This window comes from Peromyscus maniculatus, chromosome X, assembly GCF_049852395.1.
Source record: "Peromyscus maniculatus bairdii isolate BWxNUB_F1_BW_parent chromosome X, HU_Pman_BW_mat_3.1, whole genome shotgun sequence".
NCBI lineage: Eukaryota > Metazoa > Chordata > Mammalia > Rodentia > Cricetidae > Peromyscus > Peromyscus maniculatus.
In genome coordinates, this window is record NC_134875.1 from 137,640,803 (window position 1) to 137,653,188 (window position 12,386).

Sequence of the window (12,386 nt, forward strand, 5' to 3'; positions counted from 1 at the left end):
TTATTGTACTTTTGTATATAGTTTTTCTTTTGTTAGTTATAACCTTTTGCCTTTTTTCTGTTTATTAAAATAGAAAAGGGGAAATATGGTGATATTTTATTTGTACTGAAATGTGATTTTAATTTTATGTTAATAAATAAAGTTGCCTTGGGGTCAGAGCTATTAGAGCCATAGCAAGAGTGTGGTGGTTAGAAGAGCTAGGTAGATTTCTGTGTGTTCAGGGATACAGCCAGTATTGGAGATATACGCCTTTAAGACCTGGAGGGCGGTACTTACAGGCAGTGATGAGGCAGTCATGTGGTTGGGTTTAGAACCAATGAGAAGGCAGAACAGAAAGACTATTTAAACACAGACAAACAGGAAGTAGCTCTCTCTCGGGGAAGCTAGGAGCACTGCAGGAGGTAAGATTTTATCTCTGAGCTCTGACCTCTCGGCTTTCTCTTTTACATTGGCTCTGTGTTGCTTATTTTAAAAAGATGATTGGTTACATCTACACTCCTCCTTAAACCAAGTCAGAAATTGAAGTCTCTGGCTGGGTTCCAGAACACCTTGTGCAAGGTCCCACCAGTCCTGTGGTACTATCCTATTATATGTTGACCAAGAGTTTAACATTTGCTTTACATATGGGGAATGCATGCCATAAGATACTATTGCCTCCTTAAACCTTTTTAAATCCAACATTTCAATTGGAGCCCAATTATTTTGTGTAGCCATTTGATCAGGCATCTGCTGTACAGTTACAGGATAAATTAAGGGTGACTGTGTGAAAACAGGCTTTCTTTCTGCAACCTTATGATCCCGACTTGAAACAACTTCACTGTTAATTTCTTCTGTCTGAATTTTTACAGGTTTAACAAGTTCTTCTAAAGCTGTTATCCTGGCACTTAAATTGACTATCTTTTTAAATATTAAAATGTGGATTATTATAGTGATAAGGTGCATAATTCCACCAATACTAATATTATATAGTTGTTCCATTGCCAGACTGCCTAAAATTTCGAACAAAAACCAATTTTCTTCCAATGTACACATAAAACCCATTTGTTTTTTAATGTGGAAAAAAATTCTCTTTTAGATAGTTTCCTTTAAAATATCTGATATATTATGACTTACCAAATCTGCGTAGAACAGTAGAAATCCGAGGGGATTTTCAAAGCAGCCACCTAGTGTCCCAGGTGTAAATCCAAAGAGAAAGAGAGAGAGAGAGAGAGAGAGAGAGAGAGAGAGAGAGAGAGAGAGAGAACAAGAGAGCGTAGCTGGCTAAAGTTTAAATGCAGCCACGTGTTCCCTCTTGTGCCGAGTCAAGGCTTGGGTCTGGCTTCCTTAAGCTCCGACCACGTGCGTTGGCTTTACAGGCAGGGCCCTGTTCGGCAGGGCAACTCTGAGTTGTTTGTAGCACCGGCTTTAAGCAAGCAGGATTTAAGCAAGCAGCTCACCGATAGTCCAGCCTGAGGTCAAGCAGAACTAGACCCAGGCTAAGAAGCCGCTGCTCGGACTAAGAAGCCGATCGCCGCCGGCCGCCTGCCTCCCTTGCGGGAAAGCGGACCTGCCGCCAAGCCAAGCAGTTTTTAATGGATTCTTGTCACTTTGGGCGCCAGATATAGATGTAACCAACCGTCTTATTAAATAAGAAACACAGAAACAATGTAAAAGAGAAAGCCAGAGAGGTCAGAGCTCAGAGCTAAAATCTCACCCTTCCTCCTGCTGTCGCAGCTTCGCGAAGAGACCTACTTCCTGTCGGTTTGTTTTTTTATAGTATGTTGTTCTGCCTTCTCATTGGTTGTAAACCCAAACACATGACTGCCTTGTCACTGTCTGAATGTACAGCCCCCTAGGTCTTAAAGGCATATGTCTCCAATGCTGACTATATCCCTGAACACACAGAGATCTTATGGGATTAAAGGCGTGTGCCACCACCGCCACACTCTTGCTATGGCTCTAATAGCTCTGACCCCAGACAACTTTATTTATTAACATACAATCAAAATAATATTTCAGTACAATTAGATTACCACCACAGAACTCAGAGCAGTTGCCCATTGAAATCCTGAATAGGTATCCATGGTGTGGTGACCTTGGTATTGTATCCAGAGTTGGCTCAGTAGATTGGATCAACAACACTGATCTGAAGAAATTTCAGTGGCGGTAAGGCACAGCCAGCAAGCACTAGAGGAGATAAAATAAAATCTAGCACAGTCAATGTGCTAGTCATTATGGGAGAGGAAATGCCTTATGCAGGGTGGCAACTCTCCCTTGTAGACAGGATTTGGAAAGATTACTAAGTCTGGCATCTAGCAGTAAACTGCAACAGGAGTAGAACTGTGCACTCGGATCTCTATTTTGACAGTCAGTGTTGCCATGTACAGTACAGTGACGTATCCAGCATAGTGCATACTAATTCTGTTTCATTAGTGTGGTGATGACATGAGTGAATAACTAACTAAGTTTTGGCAGTAGGAGCAGCAGAACACTTTTTCTAGATTTTTCAGCCCCAAATGGCAGACCAAATAGATAGTCCATTTCCAATATTCTGTGAGTCAGCCAAAGAAAACCAAACTTCATATGGTTCAGTGGTTCTCAACCTTCCTCATGTTATGACCCTTTAATACAATTCCTCATGTAGTAGGGACCTCCAACCGAAAAACGATTTTCATTGGAACTTCATAACCATAGTTTTGTTACGGTTATGAATCATGCTCTAAATATCTGATCTGTAGGATATCTGATATTTGACCCCTGTGAAAGGGTCATTTGACTTCCAAGGACCATGACCCACAGTTTGAGAACCTCTGATCAAGTGGACTATGACACAGACCTGTGAAAACAGCCTTAAGTTGTGGCCACTGAGAACACTCAGTTATGAAAATGCTTTTGACTCTACATACATTATCCTAATGAAATTTAACGTGCACAAACCAAAGGACACCCTCAGGTTTCAGTTCAAACTGGACATCAATGAACCAGACTCAAGCGTTTAGCCCAAATTATGTGAGTCAATGACTTTGATCTAGCCAGTAGTCTTGTAAATAGAAGAGCCTGGGTTTGAATTTCCTTGAAAGGGACAACAAACACGTTTTCTTTAAAGCATGCTTCCACTAAGGCAATTAAAAAAAAAACAAGGCCAATTGAGTCATATTACAGTTCTTGTTATGTGAATGAAAACAATTAATCCACAGGAGGCAATAGTATAAAAAGGAATGTATGATGAATGTTGAAAACTGTGTTTCACATGCCATCAATTTCTAAAACGGGCTTATGGTCATGATATCTGCAACAGCTCAGGCCACAACAGGCATGAATTTGGCAATCTGCTACAAGGCTTCATCTCCTGTTAGAGATTTGATAAAGCTTAGAAGGGTCAAACCCTTTATTCTTACTACCCGTACCTTCATTGAGTATTATATAAAGAATTTTATTTTTTCCTTTCTCTTCCTGAGAATCTGTTTTCTTTGTGGTGGACCAACCAAGAAGAGACAGGGAGGCTTTAAGCAAGGTTCCATAATCACTATGCTCACGGGGCAACAGTTCGTAGTTTGTGTAAGATGCATTCTGATGTGGAAGTGTCACTTAATGTGCGTATAACTGCCTAAAATCATGTTGATTATCACTGTAAATGTGGCACAACTTCCAAATGCCTCCAGTAGCCTTTGCCTCCAAAGTCTGGTAGCTAGAGATCCGTGCCTAACAGAGCCATGATAGTCAAAGCCCAACCTACTTAAAGGGTTTATATGGCATTGAACAAAGGGCCCAAGGCTCCAATTTATAACCGTTTTCCCCCTGACAACTACTGTGGTTGAGGTGAAGAAAGGATGGAATCAGAGGACATACGGGGCAAACTGCTCTGGGCCTTTGGAAGGAAGGACCTGACGATTACTTTTGACTCTGTGTGCCTTATCAGACTGAACTATACATATTTCCCATATTACTTATTACTTTATAGCAGGAGGTAAAGTCCTAATTGCTGACAGCGTGTAGTTTAACTTTAGAAAAGGATTTCATTCAGCAGCCATAGCTAAATACTTCCCATTAAGAATGTAGATTTTTTTGTTTTTGTTTTTGTTTTTTTGAGACAGGCTTACTGTGTGTTACAGTCATGGCTGTCATGGAACTTGCTTTGTAGATGAGGCTGACCTCGAAATCACAGAGATCCACCTGCATCTGCCTCCCAAGTGCTGGGATTAAGGTCGTATACCACCAAGCCTGGCTGCGTGTTAAGATTTTTATCCTCCAGTGGACTTGGTTGACACAGCAGAAAATGTATTAGAGATATTAAGCATAATTTGGTGTCTGGGTTAAGGTTTCTATTGCTGTGAAAGACACCATGACCACAGCAACTCTTATAAGGGAAAGCATTCGATTGAGGTGGTAGCTTAGAGTTCAGAGGTTCAGTCCATTCTCATCATGGCAGGGAGCATGGCAGCGTGCAGGCCGACATGGTGCTGCTGCCTACAACTTGGTCACAAGGCAACAGGAAGTGGACTGAGGTACTGGGTGTGGCTTGGTCATATATGAGACCTCAAAGCCCACTCACACAGTGACATACTTACTCTTCCAACAAGGGCACACCTCCTAGTAGTGCCACTCCCTATGAGTTTATCAGAGCCAATTCCATTTCCAATAACAAACACACTTGAGGTAGCAAGAGAGGATCTTTAATTTTCTCACAGGCTTTAGACACTAGGATTAGCAGTGTATTCACAAAGGTCATATTGCTCCAGAGAATTTACATTACTTTGGCTCAGCTTTCCATTCCTCCAAGGGTACATTACCAGCATGGAATGCTCTTCTGAGTAAGCATCTAAATACTAATAAATGACTCACCACTAGTGCACACAGGATTATATTTGACATAAAGACCTCGCTGAGTGAGCCAAGAACCCTAAATGCCACTGAGAAAGAAAAACCTTTGAGTAATTGCTATCTCCAAGAATATCTAAGGTCTGTCAGGGAGTGGTGGTGCACTCCTTTAATCCCAGCACTCCGGAGGAAGAGCCAGGAGGATCTCTGTGAGTCACGGCCAGCCTGGTCTACAGAGGAAGATCCAGGACAGGCTCCAAAGGTACACAGAGAAACCCTGTCTCAAAAAACAAACAAACAAACAAACAAACAAACAAACAACAAAAAAGGATATCTGTCGGGCGGTGGTGGCCCACGCCTTTAACCCCAGCACTCAGGAGGCAGAGGCAGGAGGATCTCTGTGAGTTCGAGGCCAGTCTGCTCTACATAGTAAGATCCAGGAAAGGGGCAAAGCCACACAGAGAAACCCTGTCTCAGAAGAAAAGAAAAAAGAAAAAAAAAAGAGTAACTAAGGTCCATTATGAAACAAGATTCTTATGTGTAAAATGTGTTCTCATCTACTCACAACTTCAAATTGGTATATTTGATTTTTGTGCTCCAATTTCCAAGAGCTTAGAGACGATTATCTGGCAGTTCCAGAGTGTGCCTGTTAAAATATAACACAAATCATGCTGCACTTCTGCTTTACATGCCCAGCGATCTCCCTCTCTCAGTCAAGGCAAAAGCAAACTTCCCTGTAGAGGCTGTGACCTGCAGGGCTTTATGCTCTCTGAGGCCCCTGTGGCTTCTCTGAGATCACCTCCCGCAGTTCTCTATCTCCCTCCAGCAGTTCCAGCCATGCTGCCATCCTGGCTGCTTCTCCTCAAACACAGCAGGTCTTCTCTGGCCACTGAGCTTCAGCAACTGCCATCACTCTACCTGGAATGCACACTCTCCTTGACTGCTGCTCAAGGGCCACACTCACTACCTTCACGTTTTCATCCCAAACCCAGAGGCTCCACGAGGCCTTTCCTGGCCACTCTGCTTCTCTAAAAAGAGCATTTTCCCTGGAAATTCATTTTCTCCAAACCAGCCTCGGTGTGTCCTTTCTTATCACATATCAATATGAAAATGCTTCATACTGACTCATGAACTCCCTGGCTGCTGCGCATCCCCTGCATCCCCTGCAGTACAAAGAAAATTCCATGAGGATAAGATCTGTTGACTAGCTGCACAATCTCTCAGCTGTGTCCAGAACAGTGCCTGGCAGAGCCCACCCAAAGTGTTTATGGGACTAAGGTAAAACTAATGATGGGAGAATCTGTGGGATCAATCATGTGAAATCAGACAAGTATCCCCGGACATAGCCATACAGCTACAGATGTAGCTCCCAGGAGGACAGGGACCTGCATTTTTCCAGTGAAGCAGCACAACTGGAGGCATGGCCAACTCAGACATTTCCAAGGTTAAGAGGACATGAACCCTTCCTCACACCAGGATGCTTGTATCCTTGTTGGGACGTGGTTCCTATTCCAAGGTGTTTATGTGATATGAACGTATCAAAAGCCTAACTGGTTGAGGAACACAACAGAAACACAAACACAAACACAAAACAAGGAAGCAAGGGGAAATGGTCCCCGCAGGACCTGCTGGTGTTGGCTGAGCAAAACCACATGATGTAGGAAAGAAAACTAAAGCTGCCCTGGTGAGGTGTGCTTGTCATTCCTGAGGCAATCAGCCTACAGCCAATGCTTTCTAGGTGGTGAGCATCAATGAGATTTGACACCTTCTTTCAATGTCTGGGAGATCCTTGCTTCCTCCATGTGTGGCTTTAGGAAGACCTCAGCAGCAGGAACCAGAAACACTCTTCTCTTGGGAGGCAGCAGGTGAGGCGGAGGCAGAACACACACAGTGTTCTCAGAGGGACTTTGGAAGGAAGGAGAATGACAACACAGAGTAGAGGAGGTCAAAGACCCATGTCCTGGACTCCACATTTGTGAAGCACTTTACTGGCAATGCCAATTCCTCTTTCTGCAAAGCACAGCGCTTCTAAGTGGCAGTGTACAGCCAAAGGAATTACTTGGGCAAAGCCACAATTCCCAGCCCTATCCCTTGCCCTTGGTGGTTATACCACCCTCTCCCAAAAGAGAGGTGCATAAATCTCCATCCAGGTGAGCTGTGAGTTTAAGAAGGAAGGAGGAGCTAGGTTGGGTAGGAGGTACTAGAAGGTGTAGGTTGCTAAAGGCTTTGCTGAGTCTAGAATGGGATGCCTAAGGAAGGGCAGTGTCCCTTTGCCTGGACACTGAATGGAGCCACCTGTGGCTTCAGGCAGCTGGGACAGTGCATGGACAGCCAAGTTCTCTCTATCCCATGGAGACAAGAGGCACAATCATCAGATGCCCTTCCCCCCAGGAAGGCAAGGACTATTCCAGCAAGAGGAAGGACAGTGACAGGATTGCTATTCCTGGATTCACCAAGGATCCATTTTCCCAAAGAAAGAGCTTGCCCTTTGCCCAGAGCTAGCCAGGAACTCTTGTTAGTTTGCTCAGACTTCAGACTTGACTCTCTGAAACCAGACAAGCCTGATAGGTAGATACAAAGTTGACCGTTGGTTTTATTGTCTGAGTCGTCCCTGCTGAAAGGCCTTTAGGTGACCCTCCAAAGCATGTGCTTTGTTTGACAGGTAACCATTGCCACCATGGACAGCCAGCCAGAAGAATGTGGATGTGTCAGAAGGCCATTCCTTTGGAATGGTTTCTCCCCCAGTTACCTCCTTTAGTGTCTCTATCACCTATGCATGGATGCTCTGGCCTCCCGAGTCCCAGAGCCTCTTCTCAGGGCCCTCCCTGCCTGGCAGACTTTGCCTTCCTTCCTGTGTACCTCTTACACTACTGTGTGTGTGTTCTTCTACAGGAGTTCTTCTGGATTCCTGAAAGCCAGAAGGTGCCAGAAGGCTTCCCTCTCTTATCCCTCCCTCCCTTCCCAATCCATGTTTCTTCCTTCACTCTGTCCCTCCCCCAGGGAGCCCCTCTCTCATTCTGGCTCCCCTCCACCTCTCCCTAGGCAGTCCCCTCCTCCACAGCCCATCTCCTGTTCCTTCTCCTCCTCCCCCCAAGACCAGACCAGCTAAGTCCCATTCCATTTTTAGATGACTGATTGTGATACCAGCTCACTTCTCTCACTGGCTGAATGGACAGCTGTTCCATCCTTCCCTGCTCCACCCACCAAACACACCCAGACTTTTCCACAAGGCAAAATGCCTACAGACAGCTTTCCCACAGAAATGCCTATTTGTCAGGACAACCGTTATGCCCAGTGAACTCCCTATACACCCAAAAGAAGCAGCCACTGCATGTCTAGAAATTACAACTTTATTTCCACATTTGTGGCAAAACTTTGCCAAACAATTAAAAATTTTTCACCAAGTCATACACGTATATATGGAAATCATCTTCAAACTTAATAAAGTACACAGACGGCCGTGCTTCGACTTGGTGAATCACCATGCCCACCCTTTTGGACCCATCATCTCTGGTGTACTCGACAACTTTGCCTATCAGACCATGCATAAGTTCTGGGTCCCCATCTAGTGGGGGATCCTCATTGAGCTCCGGCACGACACGGAGGTCACCCTCTTTATAATCGTCTAGGAGCTGGTACATATACAGAATAGGGTCTCGTTCATAAGTGATATAAAACCAAGCATTCAAGATAGGCGCTTGGGCCAGCACCATCCCCCTCCATTCATCCTTAGTGCCACGCTCATTCTCAAATAGGTGTTCTACTGCCTTGCCAATGATGTTACCTGCAATGCTGGGATCTGGGACATGGAATGGCTCTACAGTGTCAGACAGAACTTTAAGGGACACGATCCTGTTATCTTTATGGAGTTCGAGCCCATAGACACAGTCAATGCCATCATATTTCACCAGATATAGAGAGGGGTTTATAGGCATCTGCTTCAAAACAGTTCCTCTCCATTGGGTGACAGGCTCATCTCCTTCCTTCCACCCGTGAGAAATCCTGCAGCCCACGATGTTTCTTTCGGCCGGGGATGAAGATCTGCTCCTCTGCCTCTTCTGAGCAGCTTTTTTCTTGGTCACCTTTGCAGTCTCGGTGGTGTCGGTGTGGAGTCCTGCAGCTGTTTGTTCTTGGTCCTCCAGGGTCCCAGAATTCAGGGCGCTGGGTCCTGGGTCCATGGCTGTGGAGGGGGAAACAGAAGAAACAGTTAGCTAAAGAGCAAAACCCCAACTTCTCCCTGTTTGCAGCTTCCACACCACGGGCTGGTCCCTAACTGTCCCCCAAGGAGCCTAAGGACAACGCTGGAAACCTGCTGGGAGCCTGCTGATGTGCTGTGCTGTGCTGGGCCATGCTGTGGTGTGCTGTGCTGTGCTCTCCTGGGTTCCCTGGGGCTTTTGGGAAGGGCTGAAGAGTGGCAGAGGGGGCAGCGGATACTGGCCAGGATTAGGAACTCAGGAACACCGTAACAGGCGACTCTTGCACCCTGTGCTCTGCACCCAGCTAGTGACCACAAGCTCCCTGGCCCCCTCCCCTCCCCCCCCCTCCCCGTGGCGACCGGCACCAACCTGTTTGGACGCGGAGCGGAGAAGCGCGGCAAAGCGCCTCTCCTCCCTCCACTTTCCCCTCACTTCAGTGCCTTGAGGGGGCTCAACCTCTGGCTCCAGCCCCCGCTCTCTACCCAGCCGCTTCTCGGTACCCACCTCCGGGGTTCTCCGCGCTCATTCCGCAGTCTGTCTGGGCTCCTAACGCCGCCCGTCCCTGCCGCCAGCGGCGGACCTCCTCCACAGCGTGCCGCCTGCCCACCGCTACTCTGTTTCTCTTGCGCGTTCTGTCCCCTCCCCCACCGTTCCTGCCCGGCGCCCACCTAGCAACTCGTCTTTCCTGCTGTCCTGTCGCCGGGGTCCAGGGCTCCTCGCTCGGGGGGGGGGGGGGGGGGGGGAGGGGGAGGATCGGACACCTTGCGGCTGCCTTAGTTCAAAGCCCGCGGCGAAGGCGCCCAGCTTTGGTAATGCTCCCCAAAGTCGAGAGGGGATGATCCGCGGGCCCGCGCGCTAGCGCTGTCCGGAAGGGTGGCGGAGCAGGCGCTGGGGGTGTCCGGCTGTTGGTGGGCTCTTGGGTCCCTCCGCCTTCCTCTCCTGGAGGCGGCTGCCCTGCCACCTTGGGATTCCACCAACTGCTGCTGCAGTCTTAGTCCCCTCCCCTTTCCCGGAGATCAGCTTCCTGCTGTATACCCCCACCCACAGTTTTAAACTTCTGTTCCCTAAGAGATTCTTAGGGTGATCAATTAGTTCTGCCTCCATGTCTTTGCAAAACCATTGTCAACCTGGCCCAGAACCCTCTCTTAGTTCCTTCTTCAATTTCAATCCTTTCAGTGACTCTTTCCATCTGCTTTTCATCTTTCAGCAGTTTACTTTTTCTCTTCGCTATCGTCCTCATGAAGTTATTCTGTGTATTCTGTGTACACGAATATGCCTTCCTTTTCATTGGAGAAAATTTGAAGGGAGATATGTGCTAGCATATAGGCTGCGGTTTTGACCTAGTCTTTACCTAACTTTTTTTTTTTTTTTTTTTGGTTTTTCGAGACAGGGTTTCTCTGTGTAGCTTTGCACCTTTCCTGGAGCTCACTTGGTAGCCCAGGCTGGCCTCGAACTCAGAGATCCACCTGGCTCTGCCTCCCGAGTGCTGGGATTAAAGGCATGCACCACCACCGCCCGGTGCTTTACCTAACTTTTACTGACTGACCTTTCCCCACCTTTAATTGGGTGGGCTTTTCTCTTTTCCTTTCCCCTCTCTTTTCCACTTTATGGAAAAATAATCATGGTTATAGCTAGAGCACTAGGTAAATTTCTTGAAACTGACAAGAAGAGCATAATTTCAACTTTATCTTTCATTTCCTAGTCCTCACAGCAAAATATTAAAATTATTTCATTTTCTTTTTTCCTAGTAGTGCCTTCTAAGGACATTTCTAAGGACATTCATGTTTTTAAATTAGTTTTTCTTTTTTATTTAATGTATGATTATTGCTTATTCAATTGTGTTATCGTTTTCGATGTGTAAAATTTGATTTTGCAGTGATCTGTAGCTTTCTCTCAATCTCTGAGTTTTGGGAGAATAGTTCCTCAATAACTGGTAATGAAATTTATTCATCAGAATGTAAATCTTCATGGAATATCTTAAGTTCTGAGAAGAAAAATAATCAATTTATAATCCGTGAATTAAGACCAGGTCTCTAACAAATATAGGAGTAATAATTTAATATTTTTATAAAATTGTACATCATCAAATCTGTTCTTGAACTGATATTTGGTTAATGAAAACTGTAAAATATAGCAAAATCAAATAGCAAAAAAGCTAATAAACAGATTCAACACCCTATAAATAATATGAATATTTAATAAGTACTCATGGTATCTGAAATACAAGATATTTATTTTAACAACACAGCTGGTTTTAAGTCAATACAATAATGACTAAATAGTAAAAGAAGAGCAATAATTTTGATTCAACATTTAAAGATATTAACCTACTGTTGATTTTTTTTTTTTTTCGAGACAGGGTTTCTCTGTGTAGCTTTGCGCCTTTCCTGGAACTCACTTGGTAGCCCAGGCTGGCCTCGAACTCACAGAGATCCTCCTGGCTCTGCCTCCCGAGTGCTGGGATTAAAGGCGTGCGCCACCACCGCCCGGCAACTGTTGATTTTTTTAAAGAGGTCTATACCCAATGGCAATGTAAGAGAATGTTCATTCTGTCTTTATAGACAACAATCAGCAGTTATGCGATACTTTCTCTAAGGTCACCACAGTTAAAGCTTTTACCTGAGATGATTATCCTTGCAGTCCTAACTGTAGTGGTTTGAATAAAAATGACCCCCATAGGGAGTGGCACTATTAGGAGGTGTGCTCTTGTTGGAGTAGGTGTGGCCTTGTTGGAGTAGGTGTGGCTTTGTTCAAAGAAGTGTGCCACTGGGGGCAGGTTTTGAGGTTGTAAATGCTCAAGCCATGCCTAGTGTTTCTGTCTCTCCCTGCTACCTGCTGATCCAGATATGGAACTCTCAGCTGTTCTCCAGCACCATGTCTGCCTGCATACCACCATGTTCCCAGTCACATGTCAGGACAGACCATGTTTTTGTTTAAAGGAATGTGGACTTTGGGACTATGGATTAGAAAAACAGTTGAACACTTTAAGATGGTGAAGATGTAAATGAATGAGGGGGCCATGTTCCAGCCACAGCAAGCAGAAGAACTTGGCAGCTTTGGCCATGTGGTTCTGGCTTTAGAGTCAAGGATAGAACCAGCCCAAGAGAAAGAAGTTTGTTGCAGTCAACAAAGCTGTAAGGAGTCAGAGATCTAGAGAGTGCTCTGACATCAGTCATGGAGACGCAGAGTTTGGAGTTTGCCCAGCTGGTTTTCAGACTTGCTTTGGTCCAGTATTTCCTCACTATGCTGTCTTTTTCTGTGATCTGTTTTTTTTTTTTACTTTGATTTTACAGGATATTACAGTAAGAGATTGTGAGAATCTCAGAAGAGACTTTGAAGGTATGACTTTTAAACAAGTTTGGATTGTTATAGACTATGGAGACTTTTGAAATT

At 45.3% G+C, this 12,386-nt stretch overlaps 1 protein-coding gene across 4 annotated transcripts; it reads right to left on the minus strand.

Moving 5' to 3' along the window:
- Nucleotides 1-8,131: 8,131 nt before the first annotated feature.
- On the minus strand, nt 8,132-9,975 carry LOC143270765 (spindlin-2-like). 4 transcript variants are annotated; one of them, XM_076561829.1, is made up of 2 exons: nt 9,755-9,975; nt 8,132-8,977 (listed from the first exon to the last, which is right to left on the minus strand). In XM_076561829.1, the coding sequence occupies exon 2, from the start codon at nt 8,973-8,975 to the stop codon at nt 8,184-8,186; it is 792 nt and encodes a 263-aa protein (XP_076417944.1). In that variant the 5' UTR covers nt 8,976-8,977; nt 9,755-9,975; the 3' UTR covers nt 8,132-8,183. The 4 variants fall into 4 exon arrangements, with proteins under 4 accessions (XP_076417944.1, XP_076417946.1, XP_076417943.1 ...); XM_076561831.1 differs by lacking the exon at nt 9,755-9,975 and adding an exon at nt 9,662-9,726; XM_076561828.1 differs by lacking the exon at nt 9,755-9,975 and adding an exon at nt 9,498-9,651.
- Nucleotides 9,976-12,386: the final 2,411 nt, after the last annotated feature.